This window comes from Lupinus angustifolius, chromosome LG12 (assembly GCF_001865875.1).
Source record: "Lupinus angustifolius cultivar Tanjil chromosome LG12, LupAngTanjil_v1.0, whole genome shotgun sequence".
Classification (NCBI taxonomy): Eukaryota; Viridiplantae; Streptophyta; class Magnoliopsida; order Fabales; family Fabaceae; genus Lupinus; species Lupinus angustifolius.
Window position 1 is genome coordinate 519,383 of NC_032020.1, and position 18,772 is coordinate 538,154.

At 29.0% G+C, this 18,772-nt stretch overlaps 2 protein-coding genes across 2 annotated transcripts; both read left to right on the plus strand.

Annotated features, from left to right (window-relative positions):
- On the plus strand, window positions 277–3,379 carry LOC109361630 (ubiquitin-like-conjugating enzyme ATG10). The gene is made up of 6 exons (XM_019607141.1): window positions 277–548; window positions 643–872; window positions 1,521–1,607; window positions 1,732–1,831; window positions 2,445–2,542; window positions 3,132–3,379. The coding sequence occupies exons 2-6, from the start codon at window positions 645–647 to the stop codon at window positions 3,342–3,344; spliced, it is 726 nt and encodes a 241-aa protein (XP_019462686.1). The 5' UTR covers window positions 277–548; window positions 643–644; the 3' UTR covers window positions 3,345–3,379.
- LOC109362076 (probable polygalacturonase At3g15720) lies at window positions 14,218–18,134 on the plus strand. The gene is made up of 8 exons (XM_019607645.1): window positions 14,218–14,422; window positions 14,589–14,723; window positions 15,256–15,420; window positions 15,867–16,074; window positions 16,184–16,265; window positions 16,601–16,709; window positions 17,682–17,795; window positions 17,894–18,134. Exons 1-8 carry the CDS (start codon window positions 14,267–14,269, stop codon window positions 18,116–18,118), a joined length of 1,194 nt encoding a protein of 397 aa, XP_019463190.1. The 5' UTR covers window positions 14,218–14,266; the 3' UTR covers window positions 18,119–18,134.

The window sequence follows — 18,772 nt, forward strand, 5'->3', positions numbered from 1 at the left end:
AAAAATATTAATTTTTTATTGATTTTTCAACATTAATATTAATAAATATATATAATTTTCAGTATGCGATTTAACTAGTGAACAACCAGTCAAACCGTATATTCTAAGTGGTTTAATTTAATGATCGGAAAGATATTAATAATAATGCTTTTGGATCGAACTCTTAACTTTTTAGTCGGATATAAGAAAATCTTACACTACCGGAGTAAAAGAAAATTAGTATGGTTTTGATTCCGCAGAGGAGTTACATAAGAGAAAGGTGGATAGAAGAGAAAGGCCCTTCCTTATTTCTTGAATTGTTATACCCTGTAACCAAACTCTCCTTTTCATTTCTCAATTCTCAAAACCCTAACTCCAATTCATCATTCAAACCCTAAATCGACGTTCTCTTCCATTTCATCTCATCATTCTTCAAATTAGTTTCACCTAAACCAGATCTTAAACGAACACCAATATCAAAAACATATAAATAATTTCATCTTACTTGTTTAGCATCGGAATAATAGTAAGGTTGTTTGTCTTATGAACCGGAGGTCATCGTTTGTCGGGTAAGCAAGACTACATATATCTATCGTTCTTATACCCGAGTCTCGTATATTGGGCCACCCTTTTATAAGAAATTAATCATCTCTGTTTGTGTAGGTATGGATGTAAAAACAGGAGTGAGTGAGATTATTGGTCTGGATGGTACTCTTTCTTCAACTCAGTTTTTCCACACTGCTCTTTCATTTTTAGACAAGTGGAAAAGGTTCAATCTTTCTCTTCCTCCATGGATTTGGGTCCAATTTCCAAAACATCATTTCATATCTTCACATAATAATGTGGAAGGATACTTATCACTAGAGAACATATGCTTTAACAAATTCACTGAGGTTTGTTTTTCTTAGATTTAATGTTCTACTAATAATTACTTAGAGATGTAGTTGATGTTTTTTAGTACTACTATTAACTTCTGATAAGGAACTAATCCCTTTCGGATTGTTTGTCGGGCTGCCCATTGATTTAATTGCGGACCACGTCAGGCTGACTGTAATGTTGTGGTTGCGGTGTCAATTGTGTTGTATTATATCGCAGCAATTGCAGTCTAACACTGAATCACAATGGTGCGGCCATATTGGACCGCATTTGGGCCACATTAGGCTGCAACACAACCCCATCCGGGCCGCATCGATTTTAAAAATGTTTTTTTAATCATAAAATAATTCGCATCACAGCTGTACAACTGTTAAAATACTGAATAGTGTGACTGCCCCTTCCAACGAGTGTGCTCCCAGAAATCGAACTCTTGACCTTTTAGTCTTTCTAGGAATTAGCGGCCTTAACATCTAGACGTTAGTTGATGTAAGATAAGTCAATCATGAGAAAAAAGATCCTCTCCTGTATCGGAGCTAGGGGTTCTTGTTTTTGCTTTTAATGGTAAAAATGTCATTTCATTATAAATAAAATGATAAAAAAATGTCATTTCATTGTAAATAAAAGTACCCCTCAATTATCCTTACTCAGCTGTAACTGCATTGCAGGAAGAAGAGAGTAACAGAAGTTCGACATCGAAAGAAGAGAGCAACACCTCACATGGAGAAGAAGAGCTCTTTGATTATGCCACTTTAGTATGTATGGCCTACTTGGTCTTCTTGATCTTACATATGTTTATGTTAATTTTGTTACTATGATTCTTGCTATTTTTTGTAGTCTTACCTATTACCAACAATAAAGTTTCTTCCTTTCTATTAGGTTCAGAGCAATTGCAATGAAGTAAACCACTATGATTTTCATATTGTATACAGTCCTTCATATAGAGTTCCAGTGCTGTATTTCCGCGCATACCATACCGGTACGTTCAATTTTGTGTCTTTGGTGTTTGTATATCGTAGTCTTATTAGATGCATGGTTATGTATTTAATTGAAACTTCAAGTTTGAGAACCAAGGGAACCATATCGTAATTTTGTCGGAAACTGGTTATATGAACTGATCCAGGGATCTATTACAATATTTATGTTGTTAGATTGTATCTTTGCTAGGTTAGAAAGTGTAAGGCCATGTCTGGTCTGCAATGCCACTGTAATTGACGACTTTCTTGAATGCCAATGATTCTGAAATTTGGTCTTTATAATCTTTTGTTCTTATCTATTAGCTATGAACAACAACTGTTTCTTTCTATATGCTAAATTCCACTAGAACATATATTCAGACCTGCATTCTTATTTGTTAATATACGATGTAAACAAAGGGGCGGCCCATACCTAGTGGTGTCTAGTGTGGGTAAGTGTACGGAGCCTTATCCTCATAAGCGAAGAGACTGTTTTCAGGATTTGAACCACGACCTCCAGGTTACAAGGCAAACAATATTACCGTTGCCCCGTAACTCACCCTCTTTGATTGTAACTTATTCTTTTGTATTGAAATAAATGATGTTTACTAGATATTTGATTGTTTGATTATGTAGATGGACAACCTTTATCGTTCAATGAAATTGAAAAGGACCTCCCTGGTCATTCTTCAAAGTTACTATCAGAATCCAAATGGACATTCATAACTAATGAGGTAACTAGCTTATTTATTTTCAGAATATTCTCAGAAAATATCAATTTTTGGTGAACCTGTTTACTTGTGATTATTTGTTGAAGAGTAAATACCATTGTAGTCATTCATATTTTTTGACCTTATCAGTTTAGTCATTCAAAAAAGAAAATACCTAAAATAGTTCCCAAAAATTTCAAATGTGGGTCAAATTAGTCCATTTTGGGGTCAAATTAGCCCTACCAAGTGTTGTAAAACATGCTAAAAAGGACTAATTTGACCCGCATTTGAAATTTTTGGGGACCATTTTAGGTCTTTTCTTTTTTTAAATGACTAAACTGGTAAGGTCAAAAAATATGAGAGACTAAAATATGTATTTATCTTTCATTAAACTATTTTATGAATATCCATGAAAGGAAAATTACAAATCTAAGGATAATCTGTCTTAAACCACCAAAATTGTCCCATTTTGTTTTCAAAGGGAGTTATCATGATAAGCTTCTGCTTTTATAAGCTGAGGATTACTTACAAAACACAACTTTACTGCATGAACTTCCAATGTTCATAACCCATTAGTCTATTACATAAATGATTTCAATGTTGTATCATGTAGGAGCATCCATATTTGAATAGGCCATGGTACAAATTACATCCATGTGGGACAAGTGATTGGATGAAGCTGCTATTCCATGGTGATACATCTTTGAATAAAAATGGTTTTGGTATTGAACAATATCTAGTTTCATGGTTCTCAGTCATTGGACAAGTAGTTGGTCTCAAAATTCCTTTGGGGATGATGGATACAGTAGTTGCTAACCATTCTTAAAGAGGCTTACTCATGCTCTCAAAAAAAAGGCCCCAGAACCAACAAGACATTGGTCTATTGGTTAACATCCTGCTAGATCTCTAAGATGACTAAAAAGTCAAGGGTTCGATTCATATGAGTGATATTTGTTAGGAGAAACAACCACACGTCTCAAAATGGATTAATTCCTTATCCAAAAATTGAGGGAATATCCTTGGTAGTATAAAAAATACCATGAACTTGGTAGGAATGCACATGTACATTATTGGTTAATTAAATAATTGTTGACATTGGATTTGTAATTTTTGGAATGTGAAGAGAATGAAAAAAAAGGTGGAACATAATTTTTAGAGATGGTATCTGTTTTGTAAGATACAATTATACACTATTCATCATTTCTATATCTTGGAAATGAACTGATTAACTTGAAATTTATTTGATAGTTAAATTTGTTAATTAGTTTCCAGAACCATTGGTCATAATGAAAGGAAAAAATATATATATCTGCATGAGTGAAAAAGTTAGTTGAACAAATGCAGCTATGGTAATTTCATTTCCAGGCTTAAAATGCCCTGTGTAATAAAGGGTATATGATGTTATTCCTTCCAAACTAGCAATTTTCTTCATTGAAGTTTCAAGAAATGGAATTACTTATCTAATTTGTTCATGATTCAGGAATCTTATTACAAACTTCTCCTTTTGTTTGTCCCAACTTAGTACATATCCATGGCTTTGGCATCATCTAAGTTGATGTAGATTCACTCTCTTTTCAGAGTTACATGTTCCCCTTTACAGCACACTATAATTTTTGTGGTTAAAACATAGAAAACTTTATTATAATGTGTAATTTTAGAATGCACTGGTCTTTAAATTAGAGATTTAGATTCAAAGTCAATTAGGGATTTGAGAAAATATCAACATTCTATATGTTTATACTAAGATGATACCCTCATTAATTGCATAAATTATTTTATACCATGCTTGTTTAAATATTTATTATTATTTTGATATTTAATTATTTATTAAGCGACTAAGCTTGTAATTTTTATTTTTGTTTCACAAGACTTTATCTCATTCCTACGTATCTCTGTGTGCAATAAAGAATCAATACTTACATGTATTTTTGGTTGAAAAATATTTAGTTGAATTGATTTTTAGGTTAAGATTTAAAGAGACGAAATAAAGTTTAATCGTACTCTATCATCCTCACCGAAATACGATCATATGTTCCCTTTGACATCAACTTAAGGAAAGAAAAATCATGCCTCACTTTTCAATTCTTAAATATTCTTTTTATAATAAGGTTTAAAGATTTGATAAATCACTTTTCATTATTTGCTCACCTATTTTAAGAGAGTGAAGAATATTCCTATATTCATTATCACATCTCAATTTAAAAGGATGTCAAACGTGATTTTAATTATTACTATCATATTAATCTTTATTATATTTTGTTATTTAAATTTTATAATTATTAAATTAAAGTGGGTATGGAATGTGATAGAAAACCAATTAATTTCCATCTATTAATCATCATTTGAAAAACAGATTTATCCTTTTATTATATTTAAAAAACCATTTATTTATTATTATCGTCCTGTTAATACTATTTTTATTAATATTAAAAGTAGGTGTTCGTAGTTTAATTAGTTCAGTAAGTTTTAACTTTTAAGATAAGAGTTTTGTAATCTCATCCTAGAGGAGGACCACTTAGGAGCTGTAAACCACCTATGCCATCTAAGCTATAAATACTAAAATTAGGGGCTAGCATTGACTAGATTGAGACGAGCTAAGACTTATCCTTATTCGATATTAAATATTGGTTGAGTCATTTTTTAAATCCGAATCTAACCCTAGACCCAAAGTTAACTCAACACTAAATATGAACTGAGTCAACCTTTAAATTCAAACCTGATTAAATATAATGCATATTCATTTTAGATAAAGTCTTCTCAATATAATTTATTGGTATGATTATGTAATTTGACATATAAATTGATATATGCATATATATATATATATATATTATTAATCATGTGTATGATACTTTTGACCAAAAAAAGTAACATTATTCTGTACATATTTGAACAGAAAAACATATGAACATGATGACTGAGTGACCATGTGACGCTTTATGCTTAGTCCCTACCCAATCCTAAATACTGGTCGAGTCTAATCTTTACACTTGAACCTAGCCCTAAACTCGATGAGACCCAACCTTATTCAAGTCTGATCATGATATATCCGTATCAAGTAACGGTTAAGTGAGGTCCTCCTCACCCTACCTAAAATGATACATTTCTCATATTCTTTTCCATGTGTACTTATTAACTCTTTAAATCAATCTCTTATCTACACTTCATTTAGAAAAGAGGATTTTCAGAAATATTCTTTTCATTAACTATACGAAAAAGTACACCTATAAAACTAAGGTAAATTTACTTGGCTGATGCACTTTGACTAAAATATTATGGTTTTAATGTACCTGTTAAAAAAATTACCAAATTGATACACTTTTCATAAACTCGGTAATAGCATAGTCGAGTTTCTTTTATTTTTTTCTGGTCCCACATGATACTCAGCAACTAGGATGTAGAGTTTTATATATATTGATTTTTTAATATAATCGTCAACAAGGATGTAAAGTTTCAACTCTTTTTTTAATTTTCTATATTGAAATCGGCAATCACGATGCCAACTTTCTTAAATATTGCATTTTAGTAACTCGGTAACAAAGTTGTTGAGTATTGTTTAATTTTTTTTAATTACGTATTGTTTACATTTTAAAAATAATATCTTGCAAGGTATATCCATTTTGCAAAACATGAATATACAAGGCAATAACAATAAAAATCATTCTAACAAATATGAACATACATTTTTGCATTTCAATAACAATAACCTTCTGAATTAATTTTCTTATTTTTGGTACTACTAAGAGTATCTCCTTACTCTTTTAGGTAAGAATCTAGTCTATTTCAGTGTGTGTGATTGTCCAAAAGATAAAGACATTATTGGAGTAAAATGGGTCTATATAGTAAAGCTCAATCCTGATGGCACTATACAGAAGCACATGGCTAGACTAATAGCTAAGCGATACTCTCAACAACCATGAATTGAATATAATGAGATATTTGCACCAATTGTTTGTCTAGATACTATAAAAGATTTAATAGCTCTTGTAGTAGAAAGAAGATATAGTATTTACTAGCTAGATGTTAAGTCTACAATCCTCAATGGAGTACATGAAGAAGAGATCTATGTGGAGCAGCCACAAGGGTTCACGAGCAAGGGCAATGAAAGCAAAGTGCTATGATTAAAGAATGCTCTATATGGCTTGAAGCAAACTCCTCGAGCATTGTACAATAGAATTGATGAATACTTCATCGATAAAGGATTCCGGAAGAGTAAGTGTGAAATTACACTATACATTAAGACCCAAGGCTAATATAATACTTTAATAATTTCCTTGCATGTAGATGATCTTATATTCACTGAAAACAATATAAAAAAATGATAATAAATTTCAAAGAAGACACGATGAAGACATTCGAGATGGCAGACCTAAGCTTAATATGCTACTTCCTCAGAGTTAAGGTAAATCAAAGAAAAGAAGGTATATTCATCTCACAGAAGAACTACTAAAGAAGTTCAATATGTGTGAATGCAAACCAATTGCTACTCCGCTCGTGGCTAATGAGAAACTACAAATTAAAAAGAACGGATCTCCATAGGCAGATGCATCTATGTATAGGAGTTTGATTGGAAGTCTTCTATATCTTACTGCCACAAGACCAGATATCATGTATACTACAAGTCTTCTACAAAGATTCATGGAAAGCCCATGTCAAATTCACTTTTAAGTTGGAAAAAGAATTCTTAGATACTTTCAAAGAACAAAAGAGTTCGGTATATGGTATAAGACCAACATCAACTCAACATTGCACTACTACACTGATAGTGATTGTGCAGGTTTGATGGTTGACATGAAAAACACACCAAATTTTGCCTTCTCACTTGGATCATGAGTATTCTCTTGGACATCTAATAGGCAAGCAACATTGTATAATTAACAACTATATGGCTTAGACGAATATTCAATGATATGGGAGATCAAGAGACGAAGCCTATGACTATCTACTATGAGAACAAATCGGCAATAACGATTGCAAAGAATCCAGTCCATCACAATAAGACAAAACACATCGCAATCAAATATCACATTGCCAGAGAAGCAAGTGAGAAAAAAGAAATAATACTCGAGTATTGCAAGATCGAAGATCAATTTGCAGACCAAAGATCAAATTTCAGACATATTCACCAAGGTATTACCAAGATTGAAGTTTGAGCAACTTAGACAATGCTAGGAGTAACAAAAATTTGCATGAAGGAGGAGTTTAAAATATATGTTGCTGCCCATTTTTCTAGAAGCTTGTAGAATCATTTAGAAGAAACTAGAAACAACTAGCTAGTAGAAAAGAAAAGTAATATGTATCTCTAAAATATTCTACAAAGTTGTAGTAAATACTATAAGGTAATAAATTTAGAACTTCAATTAATATAGTTCTAGAATTGTCTAGAAGCTTTGAGATTAACACTAAGGAGCTGGATGCATGCTATAAATATAGCTGCCATGAATGCTAAAACATGTGTTGTAGCCATAGAAGCTATTCACTAATAGCTATTGTGTATTCCTATTCCTAGCTAATTAAGTTTGGTAATTTTATATCTCCTTCAATTCTAAAACTTTGTTTCTATTATTATATCTACTATCTTTACTAAAATATTATCATTTTTGGGCTGAGCATTTTTTGTAGGGTGTTGCTTTTAGAGTAGCTCTTCAGTTTTTTGTATGTCATAACAATCATAGACATATCATTACAAGTCACCTCAACCATCAAGGTTTACAACCTTGATCTTGGAGATAGCATCATAAGTGGGGATAAAGAGTCTCATATGGTAGGTGGGTTAGGCTCTGTTCTAGTAATAGTCCCAGATTATTATATATGGTACCTATAAAAATTTAAGGGTTTATATTTTCTTTAATTTTCTTAATTAAATAAATAAAAAGTATGTATAAATATCTTTCTCATATTCCAGTATTAGAGAGGAGTTCATTTCATGATAGGTATAGCTTTTATTTGTACCCATTGCATTTTTAACTTTTTATTTTATTTTAAACATTTTAGTAAATAATGGCATAACACTCAATTTGTATATTTTTAGAAATCAAACCTAGGCAATAATGATTATTGTAGTTGCACCAATGCATGATGTATTATATTAACTTTTTAAAGGATTGGTCAGTGAAAATGATGTTATGTACTTTCATTTTGATGAATGTTAATTTATTAATTAATTTAATGATAAACAAATTTACCTCTTTTAGTTGAGTTGTGGTGCATACATAATTGTTACTATCTTGATTGCTTTAAAAGAGTAAGCGTGTAATTTAATAAAAATAAAATTTACCCATTTTAATCGAGTTGTAGTGCGAACACGATTGTTTGCTGCCATGATTGAATACAAGGATCAACCAATTAATTTAATGAAAAATAAAGTTTCCGCTTAAGAGGAGTTAGTGGGTAATTTAATATAAATAATTTTTTTACCCATTTTAATTGAGTTGTGGTGCGGATTAGAGTGGTTACTGCCATGGTCACTTAAAATGATATCATTTTAAGTTGGCTTATGGTATGAATACGAATGTTGCTACCATGGTTGCTTAAAATGATTAATTGATTTCTATCTCTTTAAGATGAGATGTAACGCGAACATGAGTGTTGCTCTACAATATCTTAAAATAGATAGACAAAACATAATTACTAAATCATCTTTCAAAAATAAATTAATATTAAAATCAATCAAACAAATCAACACAACTCAATATTTTACCTAAAACTACACAGTTTTGATCTGATTTTACTATTGCACCTATGGATAAGTATGAGCAAGATGTACTCTTATCAGACATAAAAATAAAAAAATAAATTATTTTATTTTAGCACTTAAATTTTTAATTAACTAAATTTGTTTACGGGTATAAAAGTTCATGTTATTGGTGGGAATATTATTTTATTACAGGCGAACGAGATGCTAATACATACTCCAATCTATAATTGATCTCGAGCTCAAAACTAAGGTTCAAAGACCATATTATCCAATTTGGGCTTAAAGAAAGATTTTTCTACATTTTAACCGTAAAATATATATTGGCGACTACAAATCATTTGGGAGAGATCGAAGTTGAGTTCTCCTCTTCCTAAGTTATAGAGTCAGTTTCCATCCAAAAATTAGGTCACGAGATGGAATTATGTAGTACGTTTTAAACTAAAATAAACAAATTACGTATTTGTAAATGAGAGGGGATCTACATACTCCAAGAGTAAGATTAAAAAACTTACTCCAAATCTTAGCCATCAATTCTAGAGAAATCTAATGGCTTAGATGTATTTACTAATTCAAATCACTAGATTTCCCTAAAATTGATGGCTAATATGTGGAGTAAGTGGATCCTCTGACTTTGTAAATATTATATAATGAATTTAGGATGCTTACCATATCAACTTCTAGCTATTTGTGTGCTACTAAGGGTGTAAGTAGTCCTGGTCTAAATCGCAAAACTGGCGGAACTGAACTAAACTAAACCAAAAAATATGGTTTGGTTCGATTCGGTTATTTTTTTGAGGAACCATTTATGTTTTGTTTGGTTCATGGTTTTAGAAATTTAGGAACTGTTAGAACCAAATTGCATATTAAAGAAGTAGATACTAGGGAATGATGTATTATTTTTTAAATTCTTCAACCAATTTTGTGGCTTTAATAATCAATTTTGTGTGAATTAAAGTGTTATATATGTTACTGAATTGTTACCATGTTAGTGTTTTATATGTTATTATATGCTAAAATGTTTCTTAGTGTCTTGATGATTTGGAAGATATCTTTTAACTTTGTGGTATTGAGTTTGAAACTAATATATACTGTAAATTATTATACTTGTATTGTCATATGTTTTACTAGTTTTTATATATTTTACTAGTTGTGAATTGTAAAGTATATATGTGACATATATTTTACTAATCATATATATGTTTTTAAATTGTTATGTATATTATTAATCGTGAATTGTATTGTTATGTATCTTACTAAAATATATATATATATAGTATTATTATATATGTAAGTATTCATTTTCCCATAAATTATATAATTGTTATATACGTTACTAATAAACAATTATGAGTTTCAATTTTTTACTCATCTACATATGATTCATGTTTTTTTGATAATAATAATAATGTTTTTCTTTTTATGGACAAATAAATGTGTCTCGTATAATACATTTTGAACCTTCAATTAATGTAAAAAGTACGAAAAATTGTATAACCGAACTGAAACATTAAAAAACGGTTCGATTCGTGTAGTTAAACTTGCTGTTAATTGAACTAAATTGAACAATATATTTATATTTGATCGATCACTGAAATACACCAAAAATAGAACAAAACAAAACTTTTACACCTTTATATGCTAAGGTTTGAAATGTTACATAATTAGTGCCATTTATTTTATTCTTTTCTTTTTAATATTTCAGATGTACAAACAACCTTTAGGATTTTTAATTTAAGTAATCCATATTTCTATGATTTTTATTTTCTTTTCTTTTCAAGGTTATTTTTTATATAAATCTTTGAATATATACTTTTAATATAAATCTCTGAATATATAGGCTGGCAATGCCAAATATTATTTTTCCATTATTTTGAAATCTTGAATGACTTAGCTTTGTAACTTTAAGGATTCTTCTTCAGCTAGAAAATAAAATGAAGTAATTATCTATTTTAAATAATTAGTGCCATTTATTTTATTCTTTTCTTTTTAATATTTCAGATGTAAAAACAACATTAGGATTTTTAATTTAAGTAATCCATATTTCTATGATTTTTCTTTTCTTTTCAAGGTTATTTTTTTATATAAATCTAATATATACTTTTAATATAAATATTTGAATATATACTTTTAATATAAATCTTTGAATATATAGGCTGGCAATGCCAAATATTATTTTTCCATTACTTTGAAATCTTGAATGACTAAGCTTTGTAACTTTAAGGATTCTTCTTCTACTAGAAAATAAAATGAAATAATTATCTATTTTAATCCCTCGTATTTTTTAACATTTCCAACTTAGTCATTAAAAATACTAAATTATCAATTTTGTTCCAATATTTTTAACATGAAATCATATTAATCCTTTCGTTCATCCTTATTTGTTAATGGTAACAGACTTATATACGCATGTCATGAATTTCTTACATTGTCAAACATTTTGTGTCCACACAAAACAAGTTTAAAATGTCATTTATTATTATTGTTATTATTTAAATCAAACTTTTACTAAAATGAGGTCGTTTTCTTTAGTTTTTTAATAAGAAAATATTAAACGCAAAAAGATTTCCTTTGATTTATCTTCTTCACTATTCCCCCAAATTCTCTTTCATTTTCTTCCCACTATCCCTCCTTTCTTTCACTCTCTCTCTCATAGTCTTATACCACCATAATTTTCCTATGAATAACTTCTCAATCTTGGATGAGGATATATTGTCCCCAACTACGTCCCTGACCAATCATAATGAAACAAAACTGATAAAGTTATTATTATTTTTTTAACTGACGTACCATAATATGATATGATTGGTCTGAGACATGATTTAAGACAGAGTTTGAGATAACAGATCTTTGTCCCTCAATCTTATACTTCAATTGCCCTACCCTCCAACTCTCTAATCCCCACCCGTTTCTCAAAATCACACATTTCCTCCTGCAAACCAAAAACCAAAACCACAACCCCTAAATCCAGGAATTGAGAGCTTTTATCCGATTTTCCTATACCTAACCCATTACCACTAGTAGAATTTTGATAAATATGTATTAAATAAATATTAATTAACTTTTAAGTTAACATCGTTATATGTGGTAGTATTTGATTCGTTGGAAGTAGAGGAATAAAATTATTTTAGTATAGATGATTTCTCTTCTAAATTTAGATGTTTTATCGTTGGATTTGCTCTTAATTGTTTTCTTCTTTCTCACTAATTTCTTCTTTAAAACAAATTGAGTTGGTAAGATCGAAAAAATGAGGAACTGAAAATGAGTAGTAAGAAAAATGAGAATAAATGAATAGTAAGAAAAATGTCCATATTTTTGTGAAAGAATATATTAACCCATTTTAGTTTAGCACTAAACGTCCTACATTTTTCATTGGTAAAAATACATACTTTTTTCAAATATCCCATCCTGTGTGCTACATTAAATGAAACAACGGTTGTTATATTTATAAATAAAAGTATGATAAATTTATATTTATAATTAAAAATATGATAAAATTCAAATGTTAAATGTATTTTTCTGCATTTCTTAATAGGATTATCTTCTAGATTGTGAATAGCAACACCCTCTACTTAAACTCTTTAACGATAGTTATATTTGTTTAAAATATAAGTTTAATATCTATGCACTGATAATGTAAAGATTTATGCACAGTTAGTGTATCATTTATATTACTTTTACTTAAAAGTTAATGATGCTTGAAAATAAATGGTGAATAATGCACTAATACTGTAAAAAATTTTATACCTTCAATATATATATATATCTTTTTCTCTTAAAACATTCCTCATTGCTTTGTCAAACATGGAAGGGGGAATAATTGCTTAATAAAATGAGAATGAGTAACTAAAAATGAGTAATTAATTAATAAAATGAGAATAATTAAGGAGCAAGAAAAATGTTTATATTTTTTGTGAAAGAATATGTTATCATTTAACACTCAATATCCTACAGTTTTTATTGGAAAAAATACTTATTTTTTTTCAAATATCCCACCTAGGGATGGCAATGGGACCCAGACCCATGAGTATCCGCAGATAATACACATAACGAGTCGGGTGTGAATCTAGGTTTTGGACCCAATAGTAATTAAGACCCGAGATTTTAAGACCTGCTGTTTGCTGGTTCTGAGTCTGGATAATGAGGTACCCAGACTCGCGAAACTGATACCTGTTATTCCTTCCTAAATCTATATATATATAGTAGCATAACTATAATATCATGTTAATCATAATTGTAATGTTATATTGTTAATCCATAATTGTAATGTTGTTAAACATTAATGTTATATTGTTAACGAGCGTGATGTGATGTTATGTTAATTCATATATGTAATCTAATGTTACGTTGATTAAATAGTTCTTACTAAATCAATTTTACATCATAAAATTGAAGTAGTGACTTTGTTTTTTAAGATTGTTTGAGTAAAATGAGTTGTGTTTATTAGTTTAAATTATCTTTTATAATTTTTTCTCTTATTGATTGTTTGAATAACATATAAGATTGTAGGAAACAAATACACAACTTTATAATTTACTCACAATTATTTTTAATATTTTTAATTTGTGGGTACTCATAGATTTGCTAGGTATCTAAGGACCCATAGATAACAGACTCAACGGATATCTGCATGAGTCTAAAGCAGGTCTGAATCAAAAAATAAAGTAATATGGTGGGTCCAGGTAATACACTACCCAAACCCATTCACCCTTATTGTCATCCCTAAATTGCTACCCCGTGTGCTACATTAAATGAAACAACGGTTGTTATATTTATAAATAAAAATATGATAAACATATATTTATAAATAAAAATATGGTAAAGTTATATTTATAAATTTATATTTACAAATAAAAAATATGATAAAATTTAAATGTTAAAGTATTTTTCTGCATTCCTTAATAGGATCATCTTCTACATTGTGGATAACAATACCCTCTATTTAAACTCCTTAGCCTATGCTCTATTCACAAGTATTTTCTTCTCTTATATATTAATCATTTTGAGCATTCACCAACTTTGTTTAAAACATATTCCTCATTGTTTTGTCAAATATGCAAGGGGCACTAATTTCTTGCATTTTAATTCTTAGTTTTGTTTCACCTTCTTTATGTTTCAAGAGGTCGAATTTTGGAGTTGAAACTGAAGAATCAACTTATAATGTGATGAATTATGGTGCTAATGTGGATGGAAAATCTGATGATTCAAATGTATATATGTGTTTCTTCCTTTGTCTCTTTATAACTACTAGTATGTACAGGCACTTCGTGTCTGCCGATGAATATTGTATGATATTGTATATTCAATTTTTATCCTCTTCACCAATTTAGTGACCCTTAGTTGACAATTTTTTTTTTAATTTTGAATTGAGTTTAGGCATTTTTAAGTGCATGGAAAAAAGCATGTGAAGCTGAAGGAATGCAAACTCTTGTTATACCAAAAGGAAAAGTATTCATGTTGAAGAACTTAGTGCTAAAGGGTCCATGCAAAGCTACTAAAATTCACATTCAGGTATAATTGATATCCAATATACCAATCATAATAAATAAAGAAAAACTTAAATATAATTTTATATTTCTAAGGTTAGCTAAATTGGTTAGTCTAATAATTTACGAATTTGATGATTTGGTTTTTCTTAATTTAAATTTTCCTAGTATTTGTCTAATAATTACTATATCTAATTCGTATAAAATTTGTTTTTGTTTTACATATTTACTATTTATCTTCAAACTAACTATATTAATATTATTCTAATAATTATCATTGTTTCTACAAAGTTATACATTAATGTAACAGTATAATTGGAAAACTAGCTATTGATATTTTCATGATTTTCTGAATAAACAAATAAAAATAAACGAAACAAATTTTTAGAGGTCATTGGTCCAAGTGAGACACCATGTCTTGAACCAAAACCTTAAGGCATTAGTTTCATGGGTCTTTCCTTCTTATAAACTCTTTCACTTCTCCCGGCATATCCAATGTGAGACTTCACACTTGAATAAATCTAACACTAATATTTATTTTTGAATATTTGTTGCAGCTCTTAGGGAAGATAGTTGCACCAACAAAGGATCAATGGGGTGAAGATAAGACACATTTGATTACAATCTCAAAAGTAAATTCTCTCACAATTGATGGTGGAGGTTATATTGAAGGCAATGGCAATACTTGGTGGGAGACATGCAAAAAATGTTCACGACCTCGTGTATGATTATTATTATTATTATAATTATATATAAACCTTATATTCTGTCATACTTAATTTGTTATACTTTTAAATTGAAATCTCTTTATATTATTGATTATTTTCAAAACATATTCCTAATTATTGACTCTCGTATATAATTAATACATATGAATGGTGAATAATATACTGACCGTATAAATTTTTTATATTGATAGTACATAAATATGTGACTCTATTAAAAGTAGTCTATATTTTGATATTTATTAATTTCTTGTGAACTAGCATATCATCAATCAATTAAGTATAAATTACTATTGACTTTTAAATAAAAATAATAACGTGAAGTATATTGTGTACAATTTAACATTATGTAAAATCTTTTTATTTATGGTGTATAAATATTAAATTATTGATTATTTATGTTGGTTATATATCTTATTAAAAACAATTCTTTGATAATGCAGCTTTTGAGGTTTAGTTCATGCAAAGATTTAAGTGTTAGTTCCCTACACATAACTAATAGCCCAGGAGCTCACATATCCATAAATAATTGTGAGCATGCAAAATTCATTAATATGAATATTAATGCTCCTGGTAATAGCCCTAACACTGATGGGTATGATATTTCTAATTCTAAAAATATAGTGTTTGAAGATTCTACTATATCAGTTGGTAAGTCTAACTAATTATTTTATATATTTTATTCTAAGCCAATTAAATCTCAATTATACAATTTTAAGATAATTAATCATATGAAATTCTAATTTACATTTCTTGATAGGTGATGACTGCATTGCTGTCAATAGAGGCTGTTCTTTTATCTATGCTACTAGGATTATATGTGGACCAGGCCATGGGATAAGGTTTAAATGATCACCTCCTCCATTCATTTTCTTACGATTTTCGATTTAATATATATATACTGATAATATAAATATTTTTATATTATCAGTAAATCATCTACCGTATATTGACTCTTAAACAAAAATAATACAAATTAGCAGTAGATGATGTGCTGACAATAAAAAGTTTTTTATTCTGATGATGTGCTGACATTGTAAAGTTTTTATTTTATTCTGATGATGTATAGATTTTAAACTCATAAATCTTTATAGTGACAATACATAGATATTACACTTTTTTTTTATTACATTGTTATTGTTATCTTTGGAAGTTGTAACATGTATGAATTAATCAGCATTGGAAGCCTTGGGAAAACTAAAGATTATGAAACAGTTGAAGAAATTCATGTCAAGAATTGTACCTTTAAAGGGACAACAAATGGAGCAAGAATCAAGACATGGGAGGTGAGTAAATGACACAAATCTTTATGTTATAAAGCCAAAATAACAAACAAAGTATAAGAGGTCCTCATATAAAATTATTTTCACAAAATTGCTCCATAAAAGAATAACTATTTTATGATATAAATAAGCTACTACTCCATCTATCTCTTATTATAAATAATGTTACCATATCCAACCCATAAATTAAATTGAAAGAGGTTTCATATATATTCTAACTGATTAAATTATTTAGTCGGAACAAACGATTTTATATATTATATAATTAAAAAAATCATATAGATTTAAAGTTAATGATGCATATGGGCTTAAAGTATAGTAGGAGTGAATTAATTACTTCCTTAGAATTATTATTATACTTTGTAACGAACAAAAAGTGATTAAAGAAACGTAATTTCATAAAAATTAAAGGGTGTCAGTATATTTTAAAAATTAAAGAAGTTAGAAGAATTAATTGAATTGACAAACCTCTTAAATGAAAATAATTTAGGAAATTTATTAAAAAACCTTTCATAAAAGCTATTTTTCTTAATTTTATAGATTTATGTAAAAGTGGGGATTCACTTACGCTAACAGTAAGTTTTTTAAACTTACTCCTCATCCTAGCCATCAATTTTACGAACATCCAATTATTTAGATTTACTCACTAATTTAAACCATTGGATGAGGGTAAGTAGATCTCACTCTAAAGAAGACGGAGTAAAAAAAATCAAATATTTTGTTATTGGCTATTTTTAATAAAAGAATACAAGTGAACCTACTAGATTCGTGGTCTTTGACATGATGATAACCACTACCAATATAAAGGTTAGAAACTTGGTACCAAAGACATTTTAAATATTTGTCATTTTGATACCATCAATGCTAAAGTTGGAAACTTAGTACAAACAATATTAAATATATGTTTGATAATTTTTCATTAATACCAAATATTTTCCTATTTAATTAATTGTTTGAGTTTTCAATCTTTTGCAGGGTGGATCAGGTTATGTAAGGAAAATCACTTATGAGAATATCATACTTCAAGATTCCCGCAACCCAATCATTATAAACCAGCACTATATTAATAAAATTTCAAATAATGGAGAGGTATACATTTATTTATTTTCACTTATAATATAATTTTTTATCAACTTTTTCTACTTATTGCTAATTACATTTATACTTTGAATTTGAAAAAAAATCAGAAATCATTACAAATTAGTGATGTGACATTCCAAGGGTTTGAAGGAACTTGTGCTGATGAAAAAGCTATTACCTTAAATTGCAACAACAATGGTTGCTTCAACATTAAACTTGATCAAATTAACATTGTCTCTTCTAACCCAAAAAAGAAAGCACAAGCTTCTTGCAGCAATGTCCATGGAAGAGTTGGACAAGTTATTCCTAAAGTCCCATGCATGTTGAAGTAAATTCATGTTGGTGATATCTTTAGTTTATTACCTTTCTCTAAGGGTAGCATATATTATATATACATCATAGTATCAATGTTAAAAGTGTATTTCATTGATGAATATGTTTTTCTATGGGAATAAAATTGAAAAAGTTGTTTATTCAAACATTTTCAATTATCAAAATCAATTATCAATTGGTCTCATAATACAAAGTTTCATGTCAAATTTTCTTAAATTACTCACGCACTCCTCTTAAGACAATGATAACAATACTCATGTCCGCACCACAACACGATTAAGAGAGACAATTTTGTTTTTATATTAGATTAATTGGTTAATCCTTTTAACCAAAAATAGTAGTAGACACTTATGTCTGTACCACAATTCGATTAAAATTGGTAAAATTTAACAATACAATACATGTTTTAACTCTAACTCCAAACATCCATCTCTATCAAGAATCCAGCCCCGCGACCAGAATTGATCTTATGAAACTTCACATTATTCCAAATACTCAGAATCCCTCCGGATCGACCTTGAGAAGCTACAAAATCCCAATCAACCTTCCCCTTCTACAAACTCTTCACTTTTGTCTTTATCAGCATCCTTCACAAAAGAGCCACCATTGATGAACTAATGAGTTCATTATATTTACCCAAAGTGCTTGCCATT

Coding starts and splice junctions, on each gene's coding strand:
- LOC109361630 (XM_019607141.1), top strand. CDS start 645: ATGGATGTAAAAACAGGAGTGAGTGAGATTATTGGTCTGGATGGTACT. Junction 1,608..1,731: donor TCTTTGATTATGCCACTTTA/GTATGTATGGCC, acceptor CCTTTCTATTAG/GTTCAGAGCAATTGCAATGA. Junction 1,832..2,444: donor TTTCCGCGCATACCATACCG/GTACGTTCAATT, acceptor TTGATTATGTAG/ATGGACAACCTTTATCGTTC.
- LOC109362076 (XM_019607645.1), top strand. CDS start 14,267: ATGCAAGGGGCACTAATTTCTTGCATTTTAATTCTTAGTTTTGTTTCA. Junction 16,266..16,600: donor GGACCAGGCCATGGGATAAG/GTTTAAATGATC, acceptor TGAATTAATCAG/CATTGGAAGCCTTGGGAAAA. Junction 16,710..17,681: donor CAAGAATCAAGACATGGGAG/GTGAGTAAATGA, acceptor AATCTTTTGCAG/GGTGGATCAGGTTATGTAAG.